At 34.7% G+C, this 12,584-nt stretch overlaps 1 protein-coding gene across 1 annotated transcript in view; it reads left to right on the top strand.

Moving 5' to 3' along the window:
• Positions 1–6,959, top strand: part of LOC100935231 (calcium-activated chloride channel regulator 1-like) — a 28,308-nt gene extending 21,349 nt beyond the window's left edge. Inside the window, 6 exon segments of the mRNA XM_031969390.1 lie at positions 780–995; positions 1,727–1,988; positions 4,858–5,022; positions 5,497–5,733; positions 6,531–6,595; positions 6,598–6,959. Of these exon segments, the coding sequence (XP_031825250.1) occupies positions 780–995; positions 1,727–1,988; positions 4,858–5,022; positions 5,497–5,733; positions 6,531–6,595; positions 6,598–6,903 (1,251 nt within the window). The 3' untranslated portion in view covers positions 6,904–6,959.
• Positions 6,960–12,584: the final 5,625 nt, after the last annotated feature.

Raw genomic sequence — 12,584 nt, 5'->3', positions numbered from 1 at the left:
ACAAGAAAATTCACATCAAAAGGGAAAGCACACACACACACACACACACACACACACACAAAAGCAAACAACAACCACAAAAAAGGTGAAAATACTATGCTTTGATCCACACTCAGTCCCCACAGTTCTCTCTCTGGAGTTGGTTGGTTCTCCCCATCACAAGTTGTTAGAATTGTCTTGAATCACCTCATTGTGGTAAAGAGCAATGTCCATCAGAATTGATCATCACATAATCTTGTGTTACTATGCACAGTGTTCTCTTGATTCTGCTTATTTTGCCCAACATCAGTTAATATGTCTTTCCAGAATCAGCCTGTTCATCATTTCTCAGAGAACAATAATGTTCCATTACATACTTAGATCATAACTCATTCAGTCCCAGTAGAAACACTACTGGATCAAAGGTTATGCATAGTGTATAGAGTTTGGGGCATAGTTCCAAATTACTCTCTAGAATGGTTGGATCAATTCACAACCAGGAATATTATTCTTGCACTTTTGTATAACAAATGACACATCTCCTTTCCTAACCATCCTACCTCCTAGTGGATATTAATCAGAGGGATAAGGAAAGAACCTCTCATTTAATTTTTACAGGGAACTTCTAGTTAAGGAAACTCACTCTACCAATGGAAAAAAAAAATGGTACTTTTTGTTCCTTCTCTGCAATTTATAGTCTTTTATCCATTAGTATGTCCTTCAGATTAAATATGATATGATTTGTTGATAACTTACTCCTCTGCCCAGTCACTAAATGTTTTGTTCTATTTTCTTAACAGCTTGAGAGTAAAGGAGCCACTCTGAAGGATGGGGAGTGGATGAATGGCACAGTTATTATTGACAACACAATAGGCAATGACACACTATTTCTTGTCACTTGGACAGCAAACCAACCCCAAATATCTGTCTCAGATCCCAGTGGGAAAATATATAGCAATTTTTCAGTGGATACAAACTCCAAAATGGCTTATCTACAAATACCAGACACTGCCAAGGTAAGAAATCAGCCTTTTCTCTTGTGTTTTCTTGAAATGTTCAGAAAATGGTGTCAAGACTTTATTATCAGTATTATAACTTTTTAACTATTTTGAATGACAATAGGTTTTGTTTTTTATTAATAATAGAAAAAACTCATTCTTATTCTATATGTTCTCTTAGAAATGTGATGAATTGGTCACAAAAGCAAAAGCTTAAAAAATTACACTGCAGCAAGCAAGAACTCTTATAAGAAGTATCAGAATGTTGCTATGTAACCCTGGGCAAGTCACTTAACCCCAATTGCCTCAGCAAAAAGAAAAGAGAAAGAAGTATTAGAAGGGCAGAAACTGGGCTAGAACACATGTCACAAGAGCAGGCAGGGAAATTATAGAGCCTTTTCTGATTGGTATGAACATACTAATGACACTATTTCCCCATCCAGAATTTTAAAACCCATGTGTTCCAGCAGCCAAAATCTTTCTTCTGAAAATAAAATAACTAATTAATTAACTAAATTAATTTAACTAAATTAATAACAACATAAGATAACTCATAGGCAAGAATGGATTGAAATGACTATCACAGCTGACCAGAGAAACAACCATACAACTTTCTAACAAATAGTTTTCTTTATGTTCACTTATATAAATCAAATAAGGGGTTAACATAGATAATGGGTACCAGAGCAAGTAGGTAAAGCAGGTCTTAACCCTATTTTGCTGTAACAAATTTCTACTGGATTTTTCAGGATGGAATTTGGACTTACAGTCTTAAGTCAAGTGCACAGACACTAACTATGACAGTAACCTCTCGTGCTGCAAACCCTTCTGTACCTCCCATTACAGTGGATGCTAAAATGAATGAAAATAACAGCAGCTTCCCTAGTCCAGTGATTGCTTATGCAGAAGTTCGCCAAGGATCCCTGCCTATTATAGGAGCCAATGTAACAGCTCTCATTGAATCAGCTGATGGAACAACAGTGACTCTGGATCTTCTGGATAATGGTGCAGGTAACTTCTCCCCCACAAAAACCTCAAGGTTCTTTGTCTTTTAAGAAAGAAGTGTCTGATCTTTGTATATATTGTAATCTCCTTGCTAAAATTTCCTTGAAAATGTTTGCACCCATATTCATTAGCATTCTTGGCAAGAAATCATTAATAGCTTTTTATGCTGAAAGGGAATACTCAAATTCATAACTTTTATATTTGAGTAACCTTAACAAAATAAAATGAAAAATAGCACTTTGAAACATATTTGCTGTGTGGTCTGGGGCAATCACAATCTGGCTGAGTATCCATTTCTACAACTGTAAAGCAAGGAGCTGGACTCTGTGACATCAAAGATCTCTTCTAGCTCATGATCCCTGAAAACCAGGCTTCATTCTCTTTGAAAGGAATTGTAGGCCTGTTCAAAAGTTTTCCTTCCTATCCCTTTTCTTGAATAAGGCATCTATTCCTTCATCACCTCTGATTCTTGGAATCCTTAGCTACTTTTAAAACACAAATCAGATATTTATGCACACCTGCATCTTTGATTTCCTTCACAAGCTAATTGTACAATAATTCAGAGTCTGATTCTTTTTGTACAGCAAAATAATGTTTTGGTCATGTATACTTATTGTGTATCTAAGTTATATTTTAATATATTTAACATCTACTGGTCAACCTGCCATTTAGGGGAGGGGGTGGGGGGGGTAAGAGGTGAAAAATTGGAACAAGAGGTTTGGCAATTGTTAATGCTGTAAAGTTACCCATGTATATATCCTGTAAATTAAAGGCTATTAAATAAAAAAATAAATAAATAAATAAATAAATAAAACACAAATCAGGTTCCATCTCCTACCCCACCAACTTGCTTGGCATTTGCCTTGTACATGCTTTGTATTGGCCTTTACATTATTAGCTTTGAGTTGTCTGCCAAATTAGATATAATCTTGAGAACAGAGCCTATTTCCTTTTTGTTAATGTATCTCCAGCTTACTGAATTGAATTGAATGAATGTTAACATCAGGCTTGAGAAACAAGATGATTGTTTCTTGGAAACATAAATGATTCCTAATGACCCACAAAGACAGGTAAGAAGCTTTTAGCCTTAGAGAAGGTGTATAGTCTATAAACAAACTATAAATCAGAGCTCTCCCTTAGATCTGAATCCACCTTGGGTTATGTAATTTTATAGCATAGAGGACAGGGACCCACAGAAGAGTGTTATCAAATATCAAACAAATTTTAAAAGTATTTGGTAAAAGGCAAATTCAAAGTCATTAGACTATAGGGAAATACTTTAGAGCAGGGACTCCCAACTTTTTCTTTCATCTTTGGGAGGAAGGATAATGCTTATATTGACCAAACATCAGCACCACAACCTTGCCTCTGTCCCTTCTGACTGAAGGTGACATGACTAGCTAGCCCAAAGCAGAGAAGACTTATCTGTTAGGTAGTCGAAAGGATATCCCAATTCATTCCCTCCTGGGAATGCACTATGTGGACAGACTTCAAATAATGCCTTTTTTACCTTTTGGAATTTCTGTATATTAAGGGGAAAGGACTCTCTTGGCACTATGTGTGATGTCCCCTTAATAAAAATGTGTCTATTTGAGAGACACTTATTATATTCCTACTAGGATAAGGCATAATGCTAGGAGCTAAATGAACTAACTGTAAGCAATCCTTGCCTTCAAGGAACTTAAAATTCAAACTGGCTGAATACCTCATGTAAACAGAGAGGTAAATGCAAAATTTATACAAGTTCAATCTGAAGTGCTTTGAGTATGGGAGAAAAAAGGGAAGGAACTAACAAGGGGAATCTGGAAAGCCCTTGTATAGGAGACAGAACCTGAGCTAAACTTTGAAGGAAGCATGGATTCCCAGAAGCAGAAATGAGAAAGGAGCACATTCCAAAAATGTCAGGCCAGTGAAACACTTAAGCAAAGGCAGAGAATTAAGAGGTTAAAGTATGTATACAGGGCAAAGTTAGTCTGCCAATCTGACTGGAATGGAGGTTACATGAAAGGAGTAATAGGAAATAATACTATAAAGGGTAATTGGCAGCCAGATTATGGAGGGATTTAAGACTGATAGAATTTATATAGAGGTAATAGGGGGTAGTTATAGATTTTTGCATAGGAAGGTCATCTGTTCAGATATTTTAGGAATATTAGCAGAGGAAAGAGACTAGAGACAGGAAAACCAATTAGGAGGCTATTATAATCATAGAAATGCCTGAATTAGAGTAGAGTGTGTATGAATAGAAAAAAACAGACTGATGCAGGAGATGATATAGAGGTAGGTGGAATTGACAAGACTTAACAAATGATTAGATTTAGAGTTTGAGAGAGGGAAGAGACATGATTTCAAATTCTGCCTCTTACATATATTTGTTCAAGTTTCAGTATCCTCATTTGTATAATGGGCACAATAATACCTTTCATCTGCAGCATACTGGTAAATTTTTAAGAACTGACTGGAGGAAAAAAGAACATATAACACACTGCTAAGTTTAATTTTCATTATGTTTTTAAATAACGAATTCAAGAAATTGAATCCAATATCAAACAATAAATCAAGGGCCAATTTATACATATTTCCAAGCTAAAAACATTCTTATTAAAAATTGATCAGCTACCTCTAGTACAAGTTGACTCTATCACTCTTACATTATCTACCTTACAGAATTGTTAGGAGATTGCAGTAAAATCATGTTTTTAATAAGCTTTGAGAACTCTGAAGTACTCATGTATAGAAGTGGCACATATATACATGCACATTCATATACATTCATGGAATATATACTATTATCCCCCAATATTCAAGTTTATTTCTGAGAAGTTATATGTTCATTAATTATAACACTGCTTTTTAATTTGTTTCCTCAAAAAAGGAGCTGATGCTTATAAAAATGATGGTGTCTACTCAAGGTATTTCACAGCCTATAAAACTGATGGTAGATACAGCTTAAAAGTAAGAGCCCTGGGAGGAACAAACACCCAAAAGTCAAGACCTCAAGTGAACGGAGCATTATATGTACCAGGATGGGTAGAGAATGGTAAGGAACCTCCCATAACAAACCATGATGCTATCTTGAGGCAAGGGCAAGAGAGCATCTAACTGAAGTTGGATTTCAAAGTAAAGATTGTTCCTACATTATGAAACTGACTGAAGGTAACATGGCTAGTTAGCCCAAAGCGGAGAAGACTTATCTGTTAGGTAGTCGAAAGGATATCCCAAGGAGGAGAGAGTAAATTTGTACTGCTTAACTTCAGAGGGCAGAACCAAGCTCAATGAGCGTAAGTTTCAAAGAGAAAGATCGGGTTGATAGAAAGAAAAATTTCTTAACACTTAGAGCTCTCCCCTAGTGAAATGAGCTGCCTCAGCAAGGAGAGTTTTCCCTCATCAAATAGGCTTCCCATTGTTGAAGTTGGGAAGGGACACCAAAAGATTGGGGTTACAGATCATGTATTTGTGTGGAATGGAGTATCAAGGACAAGACTATTGATGCTTTTTCTTTCCCTTGATGCAGGTGAAATCAAAATGAATCCACCAAAACCTGAAATTAGTGAAGATGAAATTCAAGGAAATAATCTAAGTTTCAGCAGAACATCCTTAGGAGGTTCATTTATCTTAACAAATATTCCAAGTGGCCCTATACCAGATATATTTCCACCAAATCAAATTATTGACCTGGAGGCTAATATCGAAGATAATCATATTAATCTGACCTGGACAGCCCCTGGGGATAACTATGATGAGGGACAAGGTAAGTGTGCCAACCAGTTTTGATTCACTAGCAATGTAGAAAAGGGAAAACAACAATAGTAACACACACAAATACACATACAAAATGAGGGACTGACCTTAAGAGAAAAAGAAAATTAACAGATTCTGAAAATTGTGATTTCTAAACCAGTTCTTAGACTAAATTAGCAATACCTGATTTGAGAAAAAATGATTCCAGAACTCTGAAACAGAAAAGATCTAAGTTAACTGAGCCCTGAAAAACCAAAGTTCAACTTGAAAAGCTGATAAGGAAATAATTCCGAGATATAGGCCTTAGTTTATTCATAGCATGTATGTGGGAAGGGTCTGGGAGTGGGACACAGATGACCAGAATTCCAATAGGCCTTTCTTTAGACATGACTTTGAAGATAAGAGTAATAAAGGCATTGGAAGTAGCACTATTTAATAAATGCTGTCTATACAGGCGGAGACCCAAATCCATTCATTGTTGTTACGTCCTTATATAACATTATACATTACCTGGAGGTACATGGAGGTATCTTTCCTCCGATCAGTCATATGGGTCAAAGGCCAGATCTAGTTCTATTCCCTGAACACTTAGGATCAAATTCCCCTGCAAACAGGATTCCAGTGTTTATTACTAATCTACATGGTGGAATCAGGTCCTCCTTGGGGACATTTAAGTTTCAGCCTCCCTAAAAACAAGTCATTCTTGTTTGGTTTTTCCACATGGTTATTTCTGGTCTCTGAATACCTCTATGTGTCCAAGATGGCCTACAGTCCTGGTCCTAAACAACGGTCTCTTCTCTGTTTTAGCTCAATACTACATTATAAGAATGAGTAAAGATATCATCAAACTAAGAGAAAACTTCGACACTGCTCCACTGCTCTCCAAGTGAATACTAGTGACTTCATTCCAAATGATGCTAACTCCAAAGAAGTCTTCATGTTTGAACCAGTAGATTTGACTATAGAAAATGGCACCACCGTCTTTTTTGCTATTAAGGCAGTTGATAAAGCCAACCTGACGTCACCTATATCGAACATAGCTCAAGCATCTCTATATGTTCCAGAAGTTCCAGCTGGTGTTAGTATTTCAACAATAGTGTTGTCAGTGGTTGGTGCAGTTGCAGGGATTTGCATCATTGCAGGTGTCACACTCTGCATCCTCAACAAGAACAAAAGGTAACAAGACTAAAGATGGAATTATGAGGAAATCAGCACAAAATAAAAGAATTCTCTGAATCTTATGGACTGACTGTACATTTGGACACAAGCATTCTTTTTTTTAAATTATAATTTTTTATTTACAAGTTTTATGCATGGATAATTTTATAGCATTGACAATTGCCAAACCTTTTGTTCCAATTTCTCCCCTCCTTTCCCCCATCCCCTGCCCCAGATGGCAGGTTGACCAATACATGTTAAATATGTTAAAGTACAAATTAAATACAATATAAGTATACAGGACACAAACATTCTTAAAGCAAATTATACATTTAATATTAAAGGAATGAAAGGATTAAACATTAAACATGTAAAAATGTATTTAAGGTAAAAATATAAAAGTAAGATCATCCTTTTCATGTCTTATTTTATTTACTAGTAAATAAAGTTAATTTTTCATATATTTGACTTTATATGTGTTTTTATTTGACTTCCAGAGATATAGGAATTGAGAAATAAGATGGTAGCTAATCTGAACTAAGAAGCTAAAAACTTGTAAAATGGTTCTTATCCTTGGTAAGTCCACCAGGACATTTATGAAGTAAATGAGAATTATTTAGAAAGCAAAGGGAATGTTTCAGGCAAGGAGTCTATTAATGAAATAGTGTAAGAGTACAAACTGCACTATTGAATCTACTATATCCTCAAATCTACTAGGGCACCAGGATTCCTGAGGATCTTTTCACACCTGAAGCCAACAAAGCCAGACCCACAAAATAATTACACAGAAAGAGATTATCAGAACAGAACAACCTAGGGGAAAGAAGGGTGTGTCCTTCTACTTCCTATCCAAATAGCTTCCACCTGTGACATCAAACCTGAAGGCAATGTTGGAGACCCTTTATAATTCTCTCTACACTCACTCAGGCAAGATGGACAAGTCCAAGAGTGACAAAGAGAACATTAACAAACCATGTTCAAAGCTTCCAGATACAAAGCTGCTAATGCCAGAACTAATTCTCTGGCACAGTCTCTGAAAACCCAAGAGGATTTGGTCCTATCAAATAATGGAGCAATTACATTATTATGATGAATTAGAGGCAGCTGGTCACACAGTGGAGCAAGCACTGGGCCTGGAATGAGACTCAAACCTACCTCAGACACTTACTAGCTGTGTGACCCCTAACCTCTGCCTGCCTCAATTTCCCCATTTGTAAATCAAGATAATAGCACTTCTCTTCCAGAGTCACTTTGAGGATCCATTGAAATAATTGATACAGCATATAGTGCAGTGCCTGGTCCATAATAAGTGCTATATCAATGGTAGCTATGACTAAATGGATAATAATCCATTTATATAGTGTCTAACATTTGCAGAGGTGCAAAGAAAAGCTTACAATTTTAGAATAATAAATCAATAATAAAGGAAAATTTCAATTCCATATTATCAGAATATTATAAATCAAGAAAATGATAAATTAGAACTGACCATTGAATATCAATAAAGTTTAAAATAAAAATAATTTGTGAAGTTAAGGAATCTGGATTCTAATACTACGTCTTTACACTATTCTCTGTAAGTCTTTGCACAAATATCTTCACTTCTTTGAGTCTTCAACTACTTCAGGGGTAAAATGAGGGGGGAGGATTGGGCTAGAATCTATCCAGTTGCTTAAACTAGACCCTATATGGGGTCTAATAATTGTTTGTGGGGAACATGAAATTATGATTTATCAGTAAATGTTTGATTTGTATACCTATTTTATATATCTCTAAATCTGGGGTTCCATAAAAATTTTTCAGGCAAAAAGGGGGTCATGAATGGAAACAAATTTAAGAAAACCTGGGCTAGATGATCTCCAACTCTAAATCTTAGGGTACAGTAAATTCATCAAATTCATGAATAGAATTTAATGGAAAAAAGTAAGGATTTTCAAATACACATAGAATTGCAGTAGGGATAAATAATAAAACATGATTTAAAATTTTATTTGAAAACTTTAAAAATCCATTAAGAAGACCTATTTCTTAAATTGTACATAATATATTAATATCTGCAGAAAAAGCCTTTGACAAAATACAGTGCTCAGTGCTCATTTATGCTGAAATAAAATTAATATGTATAGAAGAATTGCCCATGTTTAACATATTGGATTACTTGCCATCTAGGAGGGGGGTCAGGGGAAGAGAGGGGAAAAAGTCTGGGACATAGGTTTTTGGAAGGATGAATGTTAAAAATGATCTATGCATATATTTTAAAAATAAAAAGCTTTAATAAAAAATTCATTCTTCCTCAAAAAAAATTAAAAAGAAAAAAGCATTAAAGGGACCTTTTCTAATATGTTTTTATTTTTATTTATTTTTAAATTTTTTATTAAAGCTTTTTATTTACAAAACACATGCCTGGGCAATTTTTCAACATTGGCCCTTACAAAACTTTCTGTTCCAAATTTTTTCTTCCTCCTCCCTACCCCTTCCCCTAGATGGCAGGTAGTCCAATATATGTTAAATATGTTAAAATATATATTAAATCCAATATATGTATACATATTTATACAGTTATCTTGCTGCACAAGAAAAATCGGATCTAGAAAGAAAAAACAACCTGAGAAGGAAAACAAAATGCAAGCAAACATCAACAGAAAGCATGAAAATACTATGTTGTGGTCCACACTCTCCTCTCACTAGGTGTAGATAGCTCTCTTCATCGCTGAACAACTGGAATTGGTTTGAATCATCTCATTGTTGAAGAGAGCCATGTCCATCAGAATTGATCATCGTATAGTCTTGTTGTTGCCATGTACAATGATCTCCTGGTTCTGCTCATTTCACTTAGCATCAGTTCATGTAAGTCTCTCCAGGCCTCTCTGAAATCATCCTGCTGGTCGTTTCTTACAGAACAATATTATTCCATAACATTCATATAGTGTAACTTATTCAGTCATTCTCCAATTGATGGGCATCCACTCAGTTTCCACTTTCTAGCCACTACAAAGAAGGCTGCCACAAACATTTTTGCATATGTGGGTCCCTTTCCCTCTGTTAAGATTTCTTTGGGATATAAGCCCAGTAGAAACACTGCTGGATCAAAGAGTATGCACAGTTTGATAACTTTTTGAGCATAGTTCCAAATTGCTCTTCAGAAAGGTTCACAACTCTACCAACAATGTATCAGTGTCCCAGTTTTCCCACTTCCCCTCAAAAATTCGTCATTATCTTTTCCTGTCATTTTAGCCAATCTAAGAGGTATGTAATAGTATTTCAGAGTAGTATTAATTTGCATTTCTTTGATCAATAATGATTTGGAGCATCTTTTTATATGACTAGAAATAGTTTTAATTTCTTCATCTGAAAACTGTCTGTTCATATCCTTTGACCATTTATCAATGGGAGAATGGCTTGAATTCTTATAAATCTGAGTTAATTCTCTATATATTTTAGAAATAAGGCCTTTATCAGAACTTTTGAATGTAAAAATGTTTTCCCAGTTTATTGCTTCCCTTTTAATCTTGTCTGCATTAGTTTTGTTTATACAAAAACTTTTTAACTTAATATAATCAAAATTATCTATTTTGTGATCAATAATGATCTCTAATTCTTCTTTGGTCATAAATTCATTCCTCCTCCACACATCTGAGAGGTAAACTAATACACAGATTCTCTAAGATATTTGGAGAAAAATGCATTGCTCATAATTGGCAAGTCAATTAAAAAAAGATACTACCGATCTAAATTTAGATTTAACAGTAATCAAATGACTAATTTTTTTAATGTAGATATAAGGAGGAGATAGTATTTTCTATCTAGTAAGCTATTTTATAAAACTGTAATCAAAGAAACTATTTGGTACTGGTTACAAGACAATAGAGCAGATTAGTGGAAGAGATTCAATAAATAATAACTATAAGAAACAATCAAACTCAAGACAAACTCCCAAAATATAAACTACTGGGAGAAAGATTTCATATTCAGCATGGTTTCACTGGTAAGGTCTCCCATTTGAGGAAATCCTCCATCAAAACAGGTTGGTACCATATCTGCACCTTTATATTGTTAGAAATTACTAGAGCACTAAGAACTTGAGTGACATTTCCAGGATAAAAAAATAGTTACAACAGAATCTTAGAAGTAGACTTGACTCTTGACACCAGACTCTATCCACTAAGTCAGAAGATAAGCGTAGACAAATAGGACGTATCTTTCTCAACTATGGTTAAGGGGAGAATTCTTAAGCAAAACAGAGATAGAAAGATGCAATAGAAAATAGAAAATTTTGACTAAATGAAATTCAAACTGAATCTACATAGCCAGAATAGGTAGGCAGTTTGTCAACTGGTGATTTTTAAAATAAAATACCTATGCATCATATAACTCTGACAAAAGTCTGATATTCAAGATATAAATGGAATTTAAAAAGCTATATGGGATAAAGCACCATTCACTGAAAGAAAAATGCTTAAGTTATGAAGTTTTCCAAAACAGAACAACAAACAGACAAAAAACCTTGTTCCAAATTCTTAATGAGAAATTGTGGCAAAGATGACAAAAGATCCTAGTACAAGATCTAGCCTCACTCAGAATCCCTTTGATTATTTACTGCAAGCATACGGTTGTTGATAGAAAAAAAGAAGACGAAAACTCCTTTTATAGACTTCATTTATTGTCTTTTAGTTCTAACTTTAAGACCTAACTTTAAGAAAAACAAAATATGATTTTTAAAATTTATGGAATAGATAGGCAGGATGATTTGAGAAAAGTCTGGAGAGACATGAATTGATACTAATTGAAGTGAGTAGAACCAGGAGAACATTGTACACCACAACAGCAAGATTATACAATGATCAATTCTGATGGATGTGGGTCTTTTCAACAGCGAGGTGATTCAGGCCATTTCCAATGGTCTTGTGATGAAAAAGCCATCTGTACCAAGAGAGAAGACTATAGGGACTGAGTGTGGATCACAACATAATATTTTCACTTTTTGTTGCTGTTGTTTGTTTGCATTGTTTTCTTTCCCATTTTTTTCTTTTTCCTCTGATTTTTCTTGTGCAGCATGATAATTGTGGAAATATGTATAGAAAAGTTGACCGTGTTTAGCATATATTGAATTACCTGCCCTCTGGAGAAGGAGATGGGAGGGTAGGAAAAAAATTTGGAACATAAGGTTTTGCAAGGATGAATGCTGAAAATTATCTATGTATAAGTTTTGAAAATAAAAAATAAATAAAATAAAATTTATGGAATATATTTAAGAAACTGATTTTATACCTTTTATATACTTAATAATCTTTTATTTCTCTACAGCTCAGAGTTAGTGTTCATTTTCTAGTATGAAATCATTTATTCATGCATTTTATTAATTTTTTAGACTTTCCTAGAGATACTTTTTATTCATTCATTCAATCACAATCAACTCTTCATGACCTCATATCCCATAGCATGCCAGGTCTTTCTATCTTCCACTATCACCTGAAGTCTGTCCAAGTTCTTCATGTTCACAGCTTCCATAATACTATTTAGCAATCTCATCCTCTACAGTCACTTTCTCCTTTTGCCTTCAATCTTTCTCAGCATCGAGGTCTTTTCCAATGAGTCCGATCTTCCCACTATGTGGCCAAAATATTTACACTTCAGTTTCAGCATCTGTCCTTTCAAAGAATAGTCTGAATTAATTTAAGTACCGCCTGATTTGACCTTCTTGTT

Source organism: Sarcophilus harrisii, chromosome 4 (assembly GCF_902635505.1).
Source record: "Sarcophilus harrisii chromosome 4, mSarHar1.11, whole genome shotgun sequence".
In the NCBI taxonomy this organism is placed as follows: domain Eukaryota; kingdom Metazoa; phylum Chordata; class Mammalia; order Dasyuromorphia; family Dasyuridae; genus Sarcophilus; species Sarcophilus harrisii.
Note: the sequence above shows the minus strand (reverse complement) of the source record. Positions and strands in the feature narration are given on the sequence as shown.